Raw genomic sequence first — 20237 nt, 5'->3', positions numbered from 1 at the left:
CACCCTGAAGATAGGGTGATATTGCATTTTATCAACCTGAAGAGGAATTATTTCATTCAATATTCTGTTTAAGATAAACATTCATCCTTTCTTACCACTGAGGTTTTTCTTGATGGTGATCCTGACTTTTGATTGGTTGGCTATTAGTCGTAGTGGCGTCAGTAGGAAGTCGTTTGTCTCCCCTTCCACTGCCGTAGCCTCAATCCGAGTTGTCTGCCATTCAACTTCTTTAAACAAGAGAATCTCGCCACGACTCGATTCCTTTATTTTTGTTGATCGGAGGTCATCTGTCTTTTGCCAGTTCGGAGATTTACTTTGCACTACAACTCGGGAAAGCTGTTAACAAAATAATTACAAAGGTACTGATAATCAAATACAGCGTGTATGTATCTGATGGCAGATCTAACAGAATATATTGTTGTAAAAATAAAATAAAGTGTAAACTAACAGAATATAATTATCATCATCCTGGCGTTTTACTACATTTACATTATGTAGTCTTTGAACCATTTGATAAGAATGTCATTTACATATTTCCTCGTATTTCAATTTCCTTGTATTGATAGAGCCTGTAATTATAGACTGCCCTGAAGCCACCCTTACAGTATTGTTATTATGCTAATATAAATGTACATTATACATAATTGCATTTATGTTAAAGACAAAATAAGTTGTTTAAAATGAATGTTTACAACATATTACATGTCATATTATACAAAATTTATTTTATATCAAAGTTTTACTTTATACACAAACAATGTGCGTATCAAATGGTGTCACAACATTTCAAGACCGACTGGTCCCTTTGTCAAGCTATGACTGAGTGAGCGATTATTGTATATTTTGTTGTCATGCTGTTGCTAGGACCTCCAACAAAACTTTAACATTACCATGCTATTCTCTTTATATACTTCTGCTCAATTTTTTTTTTTTTTTTTGGGGGGGGGGGGGGGGGGTTGTAATAAGATCAATAAATCAAAGGCATTTTAAAATATAAATATAAGTAATGGAATTATATTTTTCAACATTTATGAGGTTATGATATCATAGGGTTTCTAGACATTCTATTACCATAACATGTTAACCCAATTCATGAAATATGTCTAGGAACACGATTTTGTTATGAACTCATAAATGTTGAAAAAGTTACTTCAATTTCTTCAATGATGCTTACAAAAGTGTTTACTCAGAGATTTTCGGAAATAACATAAATTTAGCAACTTTAAAAAAAGTGAAAAAATTTCAGGCCTGTACAGCATAGAAAAATGGTGGACCACTCTACCTTAATGTGAACCTTTGACCTTGACATTAAAAGAAGCTTGACCATAACTTGACCAAAAGGAGATGTAAGATATTGACCTTAACAGAGCTTTTTTGTATGACAAACCTGTAGAGATGCGTGGAATTTCTTGGACATAAATTTGACTGACACGGCGTTGATATGTACATAAATGCCATCAATGACTCGATCAGAAAAGCCATACTTTCCTCCAGACCTGTAACACAATAAGTAACGTTACTTTAAAGTATATCAAATTTTACAGTTATTGAATGCTGGCTTCATAGAATATAATTGTAACAGGAGAGGAAAAATGCACGGCCAGACCGGGGTTCGAACCCGGGACCCTCCGAACTCTAGACGGATGCTCTGCCAATTGAGCTATCTGTTTGCTGACGATCGACCCAGTCCAGTTCCACTACATTCCTCCCTCCTTTAACAAAGTCTTTGACCCCGAAGACATACGAGACCCTATACCACCTTTTGTGGGTATATTTCATTGGGCGCCAAATGTAACAGGAGAGCAAAAATGCACGGCCAGACCAGGGTTCGAACCCGGGACCCTCCGAACTCTAGACGGATGCTCTGGCAATTGAGCTATCTGGTCGCCGACGATCGTCCCAGTCCAGTTCCGCTACATAATTATGACCGACTTGCTATCATTACGGCATGAAAATTGAAGAAACAAAAATAAAACTGTATCTGGCTAAATATTAACCTGTTTCCTTTTTAAATACATAGGCAATATATGCTTGTACATTTGACATTCAGACTGCACAAGTGCATAGGGATGTATTTCAGGACTAGACAGCTTTATTTTATAGCCAGAGTGAAAAACAACATTTACATCTATACGTTAATACGCGTACACGCTCAGCATTTCATTTGACACCTAAAATTGTTCTTTATATGGACTTAAAACTTTCCTAGAAGGATTATTCACCATCATACCCATACCCTGAAATCTCAATAATAAGCTGTGGCTTACTTTCATATTTAGTAAGATTTATTTCCGACGCTGGCTTATTTTCAAAGCAACTTGTTTAGTTTTGTTTTCTAAGTCATTGAGACAGTATAAGCCTTCAGTGGAAAATTTTCAAGTCCAAAAAAAATTAAACATGCTTTTGAATGATATAAAAATTGTTTCTATTTTCTTTGATTTCCTTTGTTACAATAATAAAAATTGTATTCTGGTATTTCCTGTAAAACTTGTTTAGGTGCCTTCCTGGAATCCCATGTATATTTCAAGACCACCCTACTTTAAAAGACGGTTTATTATCAAGATATTTTTAACTGTGAGGAATTCCAGGCTTATTTTCTCAAGATTGTAAGGTACTGAGGTTTAGTTTCATTCCTTAAAACTTCATCCAATCAACAGTTGCAGACAAAATAATGTTGAGGGCAGAATAATAATGTCAAGATACCATAGCGTAAAATGGTGCAAAAAGTTCGGAACCCAATCTTGATGATGAGTTTCAGTTACAAAGGAGTCCTGCTTCAGGAACGGAGAATTAATGTATTGCATGGCCTGAAAACAGGCTTCCTGTCTACAGTAAGATTCACAAGGTATGTAAAATATGTATTTACCTGTAACTAGCTGGGTTTTTACCTGTAACTTGTCAGGTATTTAGCTTATATTTACCTGCAGATATTAAACAGATAATAACATGTAACTAGTTTGGTTTTAACCTGTAAGTAGTCAGGCATTTAACTTATATTTACCTGTAACTAGCTTGAATTTAACATGTAACTAGTAAGGTATTACCTGATATTTACCGGTAACTATTCAGGTATTTACCTTATATTTACCTGTAACTAGTAAGATTTTAACATGTAACTAGTCAGGTATTTCCTGATATTTACCTGTATCTAGTCAGATATTTACCTGATATTAACCGGTAACTAGTAAGGTATTTACCTGATATTTACCCGTAACTAGTCAGGTATTTACCTGATCCTTACCTGAAATTTACCTGTTACTCGTCAGGTATTTACCTGATACTTACCTGTAACTCGTCAGGTATTTACCTGATATGTACCTGTAACTAGTAAGGTATTTCCCTGATATTTTTACCTGTAACTAGACAGATATTTACCTGATATTTGCGTGTAACTAGTCAGGTATTTCCCTGATACTTACCTGAAATTTACCTGTTACTCGTCAGGTATTTACCTGATACTTGCCTGTAACTAGTCAGGTATTTACCTGATTCTTACCTGTAACTAGTCAGGTCTTTACCTGATACTTACCTGTAACTCGTCAGGTATTTACCTGATACTTGCCTGTAACTAGTCAGGTATATACCTGATACTTACCTGTACCTAGTCAGGTATTTACCTGATTCTTACCTGTAACTAGTCAGGTATTTACCTGATACTTACCTGTAACTAGTCAGGTATTTACCCAATACTTACCTGTCACTAGTTAGGTTTTTATCTATATTTTGTTGGGTATTTACCTATAACTGGCCTCATGTGCAGGGTTGTTCGGCGGCCTTGGGTCATCACATGTTTCCATTTCTAAAACAACTTCATCCAAGTACTGAAAATAAACATTTCTTTATTTTATAGAATTAGCTGAAAGTCTCCTTTTGAGTATTTTTGAACAAATATCTTTATGTTTCCCTCGAAATATCGCAAAAGCACTTTGAAAATCAAAACAGTGACAGTATAACCAAGATTTACTTTTAAATGGTGGTGTACAGTTCAACAATTTTATTATATAATGGTGGCAGTATAATATAGGTGTTACTGTATAATGGTGGAAGTATATCAAGGTTTATATAACGGTGGCAGTGCAACAAATTTTACTGAGCATTTGAGGTAGTAAAACAAGGTTTACTGTACAATGGTGGCAGTATAACAAGGTTAACTGTACAATGGTGGCAGTATAACAAGGTTTTCTGTACAATGGTGGCAGTATAACAAGGTTAACTGTACAATGGTGGCAGTATAACAAGGTTATATTGTACAAGGCTTGCAGTACAACAAGGATTATTGTACAATGGTGGCAGTATAACAAGGTTTTACTGTATAATGGTGACAGTATAACAAGGTTTTACTGTATAATGGTGACAGTATAACAAGATTTACTGTATAATAGTGGCAGTAAAACAAGGTTTTATAGTATAATGGTGGCAGTATAACAAGGTTTTATAGTATAATGGTGGCAGTATAACAAGGTTTTATAGTATAATGCTGGCAGTATAACAAGGTTTATTGAACAATGATGGCAGTATAACAATACTTTTACTGTACAATGGTGGCAGTATAACAAGGTTTTATAGTATAATGGTGGCAGTATAACAAGGTTTTATAGAATAATGGTGGCAGTATAACAATGTTTTATAGTATAACGGTGACAGTATACCACGGTTTCACTGTATAATGGTGGCAGTATAACAAAGTTTTACTGTACAATGGTGGCAGTATAACAAGGTTTACTGTACAATGATGGCAGTATAACAAGGTTTTATTGTACAATGATGCAGTATAACAAGGTTAATTGTACAATGATGGCAGTATAACAAGGTTTACTGTACAATGGTGGCAGTATAACAAGATTTTTACTGTATAATGGTGGCAGTATAACACAGTTTTACTGTATAATGGTGACAGTATAACAAGGTTTTACTGGATAATGGTGACAGTATAACAAGGTTTAATGTACAATGATGGCAGTATAACAAGGTTTTACTGTACAATGGTGGCAGTATAACAAGGTTTATATAATGGTGGCAGTGCAACAAATTTTACTGAGCATTTGTGGTAGTAAAACAAGGTTTACTGTGCAATGGTGGCAGTATAACAAATTTTTACTGTACAATGTTGGCAGTAAAGCAAGATTTTACTGAATACTCTTGACTTTTCGGCCAGGTTGTTCAAAGAACCATTAGCTTATCAACATTTGGGCCATGTGACATTTCACCACCAATAGGTTTGAATTTGGTAGGACTATTTAGTAGCAATGCCACACAGCAGTAAATATCAGATGTAAGTTACGTACATATCAGTGGTCTACTTACAATACCAATGGGCTGACTCTTTAGTTTTGTCCAAGCAATCTGAAATACAAAAAAAATAAATATAAAAATTATCAAATTTATTTTATCTTAAAAAGGACGGTTACAAAACCATGTATTTTTACGATAACTCTCCAAAGAATTTGTATAATCCTAGCTGTTGCAAGGACATTAAATTCCAATAAAAAAAAGGAGTAAAATATTCAAATGCAACAACAGCTGGTGCCCTGCTGGAAGAATTTCATTTCTGAAAAGTGAAAATGTATAGTTTCTATTTCATATGCCAAAAAAATATTAAATAAATCTCTTTTTTCTATAGTTGGAATTTCATTTAAAAAAATTAAGAATCCCTGTCTCATAGGCAAAACCCAAGAGAACTCCATTGGAGTTTTTTTCAAACATACAGTTACCTCCCATTGAATTCATTTCGGCTATGACTGTAGCCCCACTGCTTCTGTTGACATAGTAGATCAGTTGGTAAGAGCAACAGTATAATAATCTGAGGTCCAGGGTTCAAATCTTGGTCTGGCCTCATTGTATTTTTATGTAAAAAAGGTCCTTATTTTTTCAATACCTCCATCAGGAGTTGAACCCGGAACCTCTGGTTTACTGGTCTTAGCTAGTGCTATCCCTAGCCGAGTCGGTAGGAAGCGGCTAGTATTTTACCAAGGTGACATACTCCTCCAGGAAAGAATTTGTTTCCCAAGTTTTTAAGGGGTCATAGCAATTGTATTTTGTCATATCTCCCGAGTCACCTACGTAGGTGCCAATGTAACAGGTCATTATTTTTTCAGTGCTTCCACTCGGAGTCGAACCGGGGACCTGTGGCTCATTAGTATTATGCTCTACCAAATGAATTAAAGAGGGATTCTCCCTATCTGAGTCGGTAGGACGCAGCTAGTATTTTACCAGGCTGACATATACAATAAGAACACTAGTTTTGTTGATTATTTTCTTTTATATCATGTACTGTATACCGGGAAATTTTTCGCTCAGTCAAATTTTCGCCCTTCAATGGTAAAATCCATTTTCGCCCTATATTAAATTCGCCCTTCACATCTAATTACTATGCATTTGATGTTGTTTACAAATATTTTCTGTGATAATAAAATCGCCATCATTACGGAGGACGAAAAAGGGGAAAATTAAACTGAAGGGAATATTTCCCGGTATGTAGTATTTCATCTATATCATTTTTTCATAGAAGTCTCACAATTTTTTACAGGAATGGTTTATCCAAGCTACAGTCATACCAGAAAAAATGATTCTCAACATGAAAATGAAATGATTGGCATTGGCACAGGGATCCTTAATGGGCTTTTCAAATTCAACTATGTGATCCCACCTGAACAAGAACTGATTGAAATATATATATATACAGATGACAATCTTGAATACACCATGCTTGTCGACCACAAGAGGTCCTTATACCTGTAGACACCCGGAAAAGGTGAAAAGTGCTATAGTTAGTGAATTGAAAGAGAGGTCCAGAAAACTAAATGACAAAGATATCTTTCACTAGAAATCTTTAGATCTTGTGGATTACAGTTGTGTACTTATAGTGGCACAGAAGAACTTATAGAGCCTTAAGCACTCTTCTCTACGAATGTTTTTACCTGTTTTAGGGTTACCAGGTAAGTATACAAATGAATGGCTAAGACATTGTGCAAATACATGTACTGAAACCAGTATATGGTATATGTGTACTTCACTTGCCAGCCTTTCTCATGGCGGAAAAATTCCCAGACACAATCTAAGAATAGACAAACGATACTTATGATATGCTAATATAATTACGATGATACCTCATTGAAAAAAATAAAATAAAAAATAAGCGGTTGTTTGTCTTTTCTGCTTATATGATAGCTATACACTGTCTGGCTAAAGGTGACAGTCTAATAATAGTGTAAAGTCTCATATATACCAGGTACATAAATAATCTGATTTATATTTAAAGAATTCATTTAATTTGAGTAAACAGCAAGATGTAGATAATCTCGTGGATTTCAAATTTACAGTAAGAGAATGATGAGGGTGAAAAACTTACATGTTAATAGAGAAACTTGATTGGCAAGTATATATGTATATATATATAAAATCTGCCTGAAGAAGCCCTAGAAGGCAGAAAGGCCTAGCGGACGATCTGAAAACTTTATGTTTTTATTCTATATTTTCCTTCGCAAGGACTTATTTATTTATTATCTACTGTATATATATAGTATAGAGAAAGTATTGGTATGTTGGTTTATGTAACATACAGGTAAAAGTATGGTAAGAGAATGATGAGGGTGAAAAATCTTACATGTTAATAGGGAAACTTGATTGGCAAGAGCGAAATTATTGGTATGTTGGTTTATGTAACATACAGGTAAATTTCAGTGTGCAGGAAGTTTTAACAAAAAAAAAGTAAGCTCACTTTCTTTAGAGTTTAAGGAGACATATGCATGAGCTTCTAGCAACAGACTATGAGGTTTACCATATTTGATCTAAAATGCGACTCACCCCTTTTAAGCTGATCCCCTATCTTATTTTCTGGCCCAAGCCTCCAAACCCTTTTCCATAATTTACCAACTTGATTAAAAGTGTCTATTACAGCTATTTATTTACCATTCTGGAAGTTTTTGTAGTCATGATAATTTTCCCAAATTGCAAAACAACTAGGGTGCTTATTAGGTAGAATACAGTACCAGTATGTGTATAAATACCTGGGTATAGATAGCTTTCTGGAGTCATAAAAACTATAACATGAATATGTATATAAGAATGTCCTACACGTGTTCTTTCACAAACAATGAGTATCTGATGTGCTAAAAACCTTCAGTGTCATCTAAATACCTAGGTTTAAGATAAAATGAGTGTAGTTTTAAAATGATAATATTAAAAAAGAACAAAAAAAAAACTCATTTTTTTCTTTTCCCATTTTATGGCTATAAAAGCCCAATGGTGGTATCTTAATTCCTATTTTAATTTTAAATCAAAATTTAAAAATTGCCAAAAACAAAACATCCATTCAAGTTTTGGAAAATTTGTATAACTTAATTAACTTCTAACATCCGTATACATTTTCGATGTATAACTGCATTTTGATATTGTGACCATGAAAGTAGGTCAAGGTCCTTTATAAGTAGAACACTTTAGAGCACTTTATTTATGGTTCTAGCTGGCTAAATATCACATCCCTTGGCCTAATTTAACTGAAAAATATGTTTAATTTTTTTTTACTCATTATATCAAGGTTGAGATTTGACCTCAACCAATGCTGAAAGTTGACCTTTGACCTAACACAAAACATAACTGCACTAGTGCTGTGTATGCTAGTCTGCATAACATATAAAAACATCATGGTTCTAGATCTATTTTTTTTTTAATGTTTGAAGCTTTTAGAATACATTGTACTTGACCCTGTGACATCATCACCTTGAAAGTAGCTCAAGGTCATTTATATGAAGAGACTTTATAGTACTCCATCCCAGGTATGTACAGGCCAAATATTATGATCCTAGGTCTTTTAGTTCAATTATTGAGAAGAAGTCATTTGAAGAAAAACTCACAGGACAGGCCCTTTGTGCCTTATCATAAACTCACAGGCCCTTTGTGCCTAATTATAAACTCACAGGCCCTTTGTGCTTCATCATAAACTCACAGCACCTTTGTGCCTCATCATAAACTCACAGGCCCTTTGTGCCTCATCATAAACTCACAGGCCCTTTGTGCCTTATCATGAACTTCCGAGCCCTTTGTGCCTTTTCATAAACTAACAGGCCATTTGTGCCCGGAAAGCTAAAAACAGATCTCACTCAATTATTTTACTTCGTTGTTGCAACTGTGTATAGCATTTTACACCTTAAAGGATTGTTGAGAAATCGTTCACAGCCAAAATGGAGTCAAAGCTTTGAAGTGTGTTAGCTAGGATTAAATATCGCTCAATATTCCATTCTAGAATCAGGTCTCAATCTGAATGCTTTATTTCTGCACCAATCTGCCGACCTAAACGTTTTACATGCCTATAAAAAAGCATTATCTGTTCAGTTTAAATTTGCAGTCCACAGCCAGAAGCTGTGAAGTATGTTGTAATCTGATAGATTGATAAAGCCATTTAATCTCAGCTGAAGGACCCTGTCTTATACGTTTCTTGGGCTAGGTGTTGTGATGAAGTCCTCTGATCAAGATTGGTCTATTACAGTCTCCTACTCGTGTGTCACAGGAAGCACTATCGGAGAGTCCCAGATCTCATTACCGTGGCCCTAATCTACTTACGGACGGAAAGTCCAGCCAGCCTCTCACAGACCTTGTCTCAGTGGTGTCAACTCATAACTCCAGCTAGCTTTACAAGATCCTACCTGGGCTATATCATAAATCACAATTTTTCTTTTATATGTGTGATCATATTTCTCTTCCTACAATATATAATTTCAAAGCTAGCACATACTGTGATTTAGGTTTGGAATTAAAAGTGCAATATAAATACATACTTTCAAATAAATTCAATTTACAAAACATTTCATACAGAATTGGGCCTGTTTTGTACAGTACTCAAACAGATAGAAAACTAGAAAATGTCTTTCAGACATGAATGCCCCCACAGCCATGTGAAATTAGTTTCCATGTTTGATGTTCTATAAATAGTTACAACCACTTTGACTTTTGACTCATCCGAGGTATTCTGTGTATAAACTTTCATCAAAATCATTGTTAATGAATTGGTTGAAGATTTTCTATATATAGCAACTGTGACCTTGGCCTAGACCTTGGAACCATGAAACACAAAAACGATGTCCGAGGTTTTCTGTGTATAAACTTTCATCAAAATCTGTTAAGAAATGAAGAAGCTAGAGTGATGACATTGAATCGGTTGATAATTTTCTATTTATAGCAACCGTGATCTTTATATGGCTATGACCTTGGAACCCTGAAACACAACAATGTCTGAGGTATACTCATACTTGACCTTTGTATAAAGTTTGACGAAAATCGGTCAAAGAATAAAGTTTGATGAAAGTCCGTTTGAGAATGCAGTTGCTAAAAAGTGTTTACATTGAATCGGACGCGAAGGAAGGGACATGAGCAACACTATATGCCCCCCTAATTTATAACGGGGCATAAAAATTGCACCAACACCCTGTCAAGCTATTTAAACACCGAACAACTGATCCCAAACAAAAATTTACAAGGTCTATATACTACCGTATATAATCCCCTTTATGATGAAATAGTAGTGTAAAAAGCTGTATTTAAGTTATTCTGTGCAATACTTAATTTCAAAAAAAAAAAAAAAAACAAGCTTATGGAATTATGCTTGCAGCAAACTTAAAAGTAACCATTTGGGGTAAAAATCAGAACACGTACTCTCTATATAATTAGGAAGTTTGACTGGTTTGAAGTTATGTAATGTAACATTCTTTCCTTTGACATTTTAAAAGGTACAATGTACTTTCTTATTTACATTAGGAATTCAGTTAAAGGATCCTTGTACCTCTGCCAAAAACTAGAACAAAGTATTGGCAACTGTTTTTTACAGCTTGTATAGCTTTGATAAATCATTTCTGAAAAGAAAACCATACCTTGGGGGACGTTTATGAAAAAATATTGACAATGAAATAAACAAAATATAATTATTAACAATAGTGTTCTGAATGTAAAAATTTAGCAGGCTATACCAGGATTCGAACCCAGTGCTTCAGACTGTTATACCATCGCTCTAACAGACTGAGCTACCTAGTCAACAAAAGTGTCTGGGCCCAACTCTGCTACAGTTAAATATTCAAACAGAAGTTAAGAGGCATACGGAAAAAAAAATACAGTGCAGTGGGACAGGGATCCTTCACGACCCCTTGCCTGTCCTACTGCACTGGGGTTTTCATATATCTAGTAATTTATATATATATAACCTTCCCTTAACAAACAGAACACTGTTATTAATTAAATTTTGTTTATTTCATCTTTAATGCTTTTCCATTTATGTCTGGCCTGCAACATACGTTTTTCTTTTCAGATAAAGTTTTATCAAAGCTATAGTTCCAACAGTTCCAATTGTGTAGTTATACAGTTTTTGGCAGTGGTATGGGGATCCTTAACCGCAATATTTAATTCATGAATATTAAATAACAACTTCTAAATCTACCACAATCAGTAAAAGATTTTCTTCAATGTCCGCTACAATTTAAAGTAAAACTTAGATAAAAATGTACATCCTGTTTAGAAAAGGATCAGCTCAGGTATAAAACACAAACAGTATTTACTGTAATTAGCACCCCTCCCCTCTTTTCAGCACTTTTTGAATTTTCACTGGGGATGTATCCGACAGTTATATTACATTTAAATGCGCGCCACAACAGATGTTTTGTAATTCGTAATAAGCACCCTTTTCAGTCAATTTTTATGTGCCCTGGGCAATTATTAGGACAAATATAGTATAACTATGACTTTATACATTTGTGTATATATATAATTACCTTGAAGTCGTGATTATGTGTTTAAATTAATGACTATAATGTTCATCTAGAAATATATCCTGGTACCAAATTCAAGCTGTTTTCATTTTTATTCAAATTTATTAAAGGGAAATAACTTGTTAGTGACTTTATGCACTATGCATAAATAACTATCCCAGCAGAAATCCAGTGAATATCAACTTGCCCAGATGGCGCCAGGCAGACAGATGAAGAAACAGCTGATGCTTGCCATAGGGTATTAATATATGATGCTAACACAGAAAATGTGTATCATACGTAAAATTGTTTGTGACAACAGTCCTGCATGCTCACAATTTTTAATCAATAGTTTCTAAGCACCAACAGTTTATCAGAATTTGCCGGGACACAATCTGGTGCTCTCCCGACAGACAAATGACATACCAATGACCACCAGGTGGCACTCTAGGCTGGACCAGAACTAGCCCTTTAACCCTTTCACCATATTGGACTCATTCATATCAATGCATGGTAGAGTCTACTGAAGTTACATAGGGGTGAAAGCGTTAAGGATCCTTGTTCCACTGCATTTCATTTTTTATAAATACAGTAACTATCCCTTAATTTCGTTCTGGATATAACTGTAGCACAGTTGTGCCAGGACATCTGTCGACCAGGTTTAGCGTTGCTCAGTCGGTGAGAGCGATAGTATAAAAGAAATGTTACAATCCGAGGTCTTTGTTTTGAATCCCTGTCCTACAGTTCTACTCAAATTTTTTTTATTCTCATAACACTGATGTTGGTTATATTTTGTTTTTATTTCTCTATATTTTTCATAGAGGTCTGACTAGGTATGGTGAAAGTTTTCTTTTCAGAAAATAATATCTATAGCCATGCTAGAAAAACAGTTTCAAATGCGTAATGACAGTTTTTGGCAGTGGTACGGGGATCCTTAACAAGTATATATAACAAAACACTGAAGACTAAATCTTGCTAGTACTTTCGCCAACCTTTGGCTCTTCAGGCGATTTCGGGGAAATGGCCTGAAGAGCCATAAGATGGGCAAAAGTACAAGCGTGAATTAGTCTTCGGTCTTTTGTTTTATTTATATTTCTACGATCCCATGGGCCCTAAACAATTTTTACTGCTACGTATGTATGCTTAGTAAATTATAAACTATCTGATAGTACTCTACAACCTTATACAAGGTATCAAATATCACATCATTATTTATAATCTACCTGTACTGCTTAACATTATGTTAGCACCTGTACAACAAATCAATAACAGAGTTATTATCACAGATTTACAGCTGAAAAAATCTCTAAATAATGCATTTTATAAAAAAAAATATACCCCATTAAAATTTTGACATATTCTGCTAAGTCAGTGTAAATTTCTATATTATAGGTCCAGCAGGCTTAACGCTTATCCTGTATTTTGTATTCTGGATTCCTATCCAGGAAAAAGACAGTGGAAAGAAGTTGTATATAAAAATGTATATCAAACTGAAGAAAATGCATGGTTACAATGTATGTCAGATGACAACAATTTTGTACGATTTATGTCCATTCACCCTACGCTCGAGTCACATTATTTATGGTAATCAGCTGCAAAGTATTCATAGTATTCTAAATCTATACACTGTATCTTAATTATACCAAGAGTTTGTGTAATGTCTCCTATGTCAAAACTCGTGAAATTATGTCATTATTGTGGTAAATTATATTATGATACTGTTACACATATTATCTTACATTGTGACAAAACTACTGAAGTAAGAGACAAATTATGGTGTCACTTAATTAGTACATGTGATATACAACTCAATGTTTCTTTGCATAATTTACCCGATTTTGATTGACTAATACCCTATTGGGTAGTGAATTAAATTATAAGATGTCATCTAAAAATTATGAACAATTAATATAAGATTAGGGGTAATATCACATGTGTATCAAATATTGAAAAAAATAATACAAATCATCTGATTGTATATTTAAGCAATGATGCCCTTACAATGTACATCTCCTTTCTCTTAAAAAATATTTATGTACACATTAACTCATTCACCCCTGAAATTTCATAATGAACTATTCCAACCTTTAAATTGGAAGAGTTCAAATGTTTCTCCAGGGGTGAATGAGTTAAAATAACGATACGTTTGTACTTTTTCAATGTCCATGTATGTTTACATGTTGATTAATTCTTAAATGTAACTATTCTGTTTATGTAATCTTCATTTTGGAGGAAATAAAGAGAATAAGAAGAATAATAGTTAACAATTATTAAGATTAGGTACCAAGTCAAGTTAATAAATATGTGTATTTACCAATTGCCTGGAGATAGAATAGCAAAGGTAATTATAACACTACAATTTACATTATAATTTCCTGATCTTGAATTAAGAAAAAAAATGCTAAATGGGCATTTAGATAGTATCATCATTGATCAAACATTACAGTGACAGTTCAAGTAAGTAAACATATCTCTTAGTGAATTGCCCGGGGATAGAATAGTAAAACACACATTTATGTATATGCAAGGCAGTTCACCAACTAAACCAAGTGATTTAGAGAAATCCGATAACGGGTAAATAACATGCATATGCATCATAACATTATCTACTGGTATACGTATACATGTATATAGACAGATGACAATCAACTCGTACGGCTCAAATCAACAGTGACAAGCAATTTCTTTCCGAAGAGTTTCGGCCAAGAAACACAACGATGAAGTGACAAGCGTATTGATCAGTATATGACCTACTCATGGTCAGTTCATCTGGCCAATATTTCCTGGAAGGAAAAAATTAGTATGCCATATGAAGAAAGGCTTAATTCCGGACCAATATTGTATTTAGGGCTAAGACCTGCCTACTTGGCGCCATGCCAACAATCGTTTCCAGTATCCCACTCCCAGGTGACATGTGGGAGTGTAGCAGCCTCAATTTGAAACTGGTCTCAATTCACAAATAGGCAGGACAGGACGTCCATTGTTGAATTCCACTAAAGAAATGCAGAAAACCGGCTTGGTCTTCAGAAACATATTTCCAAAGTTTTACTTAGTTCAGACAATCGTTACATCCACTGAAGAGGATACGAATGGATTGATGTTTTGACAACCCCAAACCATTGAGGAGTGTGCGACGTCGATCCACTACCCACCAACCAAATGACATCTCATATCTCTCTTAAGATTCTTAAGTTTGGAAATATATAATATCAACATTTTTCTTCATACACAAATAATATACATATTAACTCATTCACCCCTGAAATTTCATAATGAACTATTTCAACCTTTGAATTGGAAGAGTTCAAATGGGGTGAATGAGTTAAACTTGTCTCAAATTTTCCAGACCAACTGACCCATTTGTAGAGCTATGACTTGAAATGTTTAAATTGTTTGTTTATGAAGTAAAACATTGATATGATATATTTTCAAACTCTGGATGGTAAGAAAATTGGAATTTGACATTCAATGTGCATATGATCTACATGTGCATAAAAATGTACTATGAGTATAAGCTTGTTACAGACAGCTTTCTTAAGCCTCATCTGACCTATATAATATTGCTTACTTTGATGGTGAGCTTGTTACAGTGAGCCTTCTAAGCCTCATCTGACCTATATATATATAATGCATACCTTGATGGTGAGCTTGTTACAGTGAGCCTTCTAAGCCTCATCCTACCTATTCAAATATTGCCTACCTTGATGGTGAGCTTGTTACAGTGAGCCTTCTAAGCCTCATCCTACCTATATAAATATTGCCTACCTTGATGGTGAGCTTGTTACAGTGAGCCTTCTTAAGCCTCATCCATGTTGGAAGGTCCATGAGGTCCATGAGAATGGCCTCATCGAGCTCCAGGTTAGATAACTCCCCCTCCCCGCGCAGAGTGCTGAGGTTGATCTTATCCGGGGACAAGTTCTTGGTGAATCTAAACAAAACAGACAAAAATATCCATATATATACAAGACTAAGTTAGATGCCCACTCAATACATGTACCAATCAAATTCTGTATACATCAGATATATAAAATCAAAAAGAGCATATCATAATTAATAATAATAATTTGAGGTTCTTACATAACGCTTTATCACAACCTAGTTCGAAGGTCGTCTCAAAGCGGTTCACAAATTATTGTCCGTGGTTATAGGGCCTTTGCAACCAGCCAATATCTTTCTCAACTCCCTAGGGAGCATACAGCCGGTGCTGCCATTCGGCGCTCACAGCTAGCATTCTACAATTCTAGCACTACCCAACCACATACTCATTTACAGCTAAGTAAACTGGACCAAGCAGAGTAAAGTATCTTGCTCGAAGACACAACACAGTGCCACGCCGTGCCTCGACTCAAACTCACAACCCTTCGGTCATGAGCCCGGCGTCCTACCACTAAACTACCGTGCCTCCAATATATATCCATTTGAAGTAGCTATATAGGTAACTAAAGAAAAATACACTATAAATACTGACTACATAACTAGCAGCTTTACAGGTTTTTTAGCATCTTTCAACTTTCACAGTGCTCTTAAGGTTTTCTAGCAGCTTTTTTGTTTTTTAAATTGAAGAGACCGGGTGAAGGGTGAAAAGTGCTAGTTCTGAAGCCAGAAATATATATATAATATGCTTATATATTAGAACACTAAATGATGTTAACAGTGTGTAGAAAATTAAGTCGAACTTTCGGGGCAGCTCGCTCCTTTTTTAAGACATATAAGAGACAAAGACAAACTATGCATTTCAACAAAATATGTATATTAAATATTACAAAAGAACACAAAGTTTTTCGCCAAAAAAATGTAAGTATTTTCACCATGTGAATTCCTATAAAAAAAAGTGAAAGAGCCGTCCAAATGAGCTTTGTTGCTCATTAAAACTTGTATCGTCCACAATATAAATACAATTAAGGAAGTCAAAAATTAAAAGTTTAAACTTACTTTAAATTTTAACTTATATTTAATTTATATATACACAAATAAATTACCCTTCAAAGGGCTTGTATATATACAAATCAATTACCTCTTAACGTATGTATATATATAAATCAATTACCTCTTCACGAATGTATATATATAATTGAAAACCCTTTAAGTGTGTATCATATATACTCATACAATTTTAAATGACATTGATATGCACGAGTCCGAAATTATCTCTCATCAGTTAGTCCGATTAACTTGACAGTTGTGGTACACAGAAATCTTTGGAAGTGCATGTCTGTATAGGTCTGTAAGTGGATTTCTAGAGCTATTACAGATAACATCATTTGTTTTCTCCATCTACACAACATGCAATACTATATATATTGCCATCCTGGGAAGTAGACATGTAGTAGACTGCTCACAGGGGGAAAAGGATACAAAACTAAGAAAGAGCAGAGCAATGACCAGTCTCGGACCAAGATGTCCGAACTCGAGATAGACGCTATAATCAGCTGAGTTACACCTGGTCAATAGGTTATATGTATGCCCTGCTGACAATTTAAGTTATAAAATATATAGTAATTAGGTTCAAGTAAAAAAAAAAAAAAAAAAAAAAAAATCCCCAATATCTTCATTTTTTTTTTTTACAAAAGACAGCACAAAACACAACTTGCATACACTCTTGCTCTCGTACTATGGACATTTAAGGAGAACTTTCGACTTCCCATCCGAGTGGTGCATTACACAAGTAGTACCTGTATATTTGTGACTGTAAAATTGCGGTCTGGAGTTGGAATGAATGATCAGGCTCACTATCAACCTTTCTATGTAGGCTTCTATAAAATTATGTATACTTTTCTTGCCATCGTTTATTAATATATAGTGATATAATGAAACAACTTACTTTTTTGGTACAACATCGATGAACATGCTTATTGCAAATTCTTGCTGATAATAAATTCATATTTTGTCCAGGGAATATGATCTCATAGCCATCAAAACTTCACAATGAATTTTTGACTATAGCAACTTAATGCTATATAGTGAAGTCCCTCATTCCTGTGGTAAACTTTGCATACATATAACCACAATCTACTTCACAGGTATTGTGATTATAGAGACAATACCGTATTTCATGTAATGAAGATACCAGCTTCAATAAGCTAGTCCCTAAGGACTCAAAAATAATCACATGAATATGTTTACAGTCAAACATGTGTAAAGGGACTACCCTTGGAGAGTAGAAAAAAAAGTGGTCTTTCAGCACAGGTTCAATTAAAAGTGGCCTTTTAATACAGGTGGTCTCTTAACGGATGTGGTCTTTTAACACAGGTTCAATTAACAATGTAATCACTACAATGGAGAATACTAAAAGTGGCCTTTTAATACAGGTGGTCTCTTTATACAGGTGGTCTTTTAACACAGGTCCAATTAACAATAAAATCATCACAATGGAGAACACTTAAAGTGGCCTTTTAATACAGGTGGTCTCTTAATTAATGGAGGTGGTCTTTTGACACAGGTTCAACTAACAATGAAATCACTACAATGAGGACATTAAAAGTGGCCTTTTAATACAGGTCTCTTAATGGATGTGGTCTTTTAACACAAGTTCAACTAACAATGAAATTACCACTGTGAGAAATACTAAAAGTGGCCTTTTAATATACAGGTGGTCTCTTAATACAGGTGGTCTCTTAATACAGGTGGTCTTTTAACACAGGTTCAATTAATAATGAAATCATCACAATGGAGAACACTAAAAGTGGCCTTTTAATATACAGGTGGTCTCTTAACACAAGTTCAACACTAACAATGAAATTACCACTGTGGGAAATACTAAAAGTGGCCTTTTAATACAGGTGGTCTCTTAATACAGGTGGTCTTTTAACACATGTCCAATTAACAATAGAATCATCACAATGGAGAACACTTAAAGTGGCCTTTTAATACAGGTGGTCTCTTAATACAGGTGGTCTCTTAATACAGGTGGTCTCTTAATACAGGAGGTCTTTTAACACATGTCCAATTAACAATAGAATCATCACAATGGAGAACACTAAAAGTGGCCTTTTAATAACAATAGAATCATCACAATGGAGAACACTAAAAGTGGCCTTTTAATACAGGTGGTCTCTTAATGGAGGTGGAAGTAAGACCAGGTTTGACTGTAGTGAGTGAAATTCCATTTATTCTGTTCTAGATTATAACATCCGGAAGTCACCCAAAAAATACAAAATCTGCTAGAATATTATCTGCTGAGGCATCGACAAATTTGATATTCCTGAATGTCATAATGCTTTATTAACGAGGGATTTCAGCTAGAATTGGGAATGGCAGGGATAAACAGACCTTCATGTCTCTGTTGCAGTTGGGAAAATAATCAGAATATGAAGTTGTTACAGGAGGAAAACTGTGTCTAAATAAAGACACCAGATTCGTCATTTACCTAAAAATATGGAGTGTGTGTAGGCTTCCTTCATTGTTCAATTATCTGACAGCGACATTATCAATAAATTTCAAATTAGTCTAGCTCTGCTTCCCATTTGCTTTTCAAATCAATTTTGAAGACCAAAATGAAATATATGGCAAATTAACACACCAGGGGGAATGTGTCAAATAATGACGTCATTGCGTCACCACCTTCAATTCAATAACGGGTGAAGGTAGTGGTACATATGACAGGCAATTTATAGAAAACATATTGATGGCTTAAATCTCAGTATGTGCACGCATTGAAGTAGGTGCTGGCTATATCACACAGTACATACAAGTCAAGGTAGTAATCCTCCAATTTAAAGGTTTATAGTATATGTAATATTCAATATCCACTTCAAAATTATGTAGGCGGCACAGAATCGTTCTGCATCAGTCTACCTTTATGTTTACTGGTATCACGAGAGTGGAACAAGTTTGAAATTCGGAGTCCATGGGCCTACAAGACAAATATTGACTTCACGCAATAAACATTTTGTATTTCTGTGTGTGCAAAATGATCAAGAAAATAATTTGCAATGTAATTTAATGACCACAATAAACAATTAATCTGATGTATTTTTGGTTGTCAAAATATTGAAGTACATGTTAAGATGTATGGATGCTTCTATGGGTTAATGAAGTGTATATACCAAAGTCATCCTCTGTACTGTATATATCTATTCAAAATATTAAAGGTATATATCTGTAAGAAAAAAGTGGATATGTCATATGAAGTAACAATTATCATTTAGACAGTTACATTTGGTCATTATTTTTCACCACAAATCAGTTCCACATCTAAGTATCAATGTTTGAGGCTACAGGAGCCAATTAAGGAATCAACTCAAGTTTCCTCTAGGTCTCCCTACACTCGTGATCAGGAGCCAAGGAATCATCTCAAGTTTCCTGATCTAGATCTCCCTACACTCAGGAGCCAAGGAATCAACTCAAGTTACCTGATCTATATTTCCCTACACTCAGGAGCCAAGGAATCAACTCAAGTTTCCTCTAGATCTCCCTACACTCAGGAGCCAAGGAATCAACTCAAGTTTCCTCTAGATCTCCCTACACTCAGGAGCCAAGGAATCAACTCAAGTTTCCTCTAGATCTCCC

At 34.7% G+C, this 20237-nt stretch overlaps 1 protein-coding gene across 2 annotated transcripts in view; it reads right to left on the bottom strand.

The window, feature by feature from the left end:
- The window catches only part of LOC110459969 (UHRF1-binding protein 1-like), a 94693-nt gene that overhangs the window by 69283 nt on the left and 5173 nt on the right, over positions 1–20237 (bottom strand). For both annotated transcript variants that reach the window (XM_021512548.1, XM_021512549.1), the window contains exons 2-6: positions 15495–15657; positions 5305–5343; positions 3739–3821; positions 1388–1496; positions 96–336 (exon numbers count right to left, since the gene is read on the bottom strand). In XM_021512548.1, coding sequence (XP_021368223.1) covers positions 96–336; positions 1388–1496; positions 3739–3821; positions 5305–5343; positions 15495–15657 — 635 coding nt within the window. The remainder of the gene's footprint in view (positions 1–95; positions 337–1387; positions 1497–3738; positions 3822–5304; positions 5344–15494; positions 15658–20237) is intronic.

This window comes from Mizuhopecten yessoensis, unplaced genomic scaffold, assembly GCF_002113885.1.
Source record: "Mizuhopecten yessoensis strain PY_sf001 unplaced genomic scaffold, ASM211388v2 scaffold10275, whole genome shotgun sequence".
NCBI lineage: Eukaryota > Metazoa > Mollusca > Bivalvia > Pectinida > Pectinidae > Mizuhopecten > Mizuhopecten yessoensis.
Note: the sequence above shows the minus strand (reverse complement) of the source record. Positions and strands in the feature narration are given on the sequence as shown.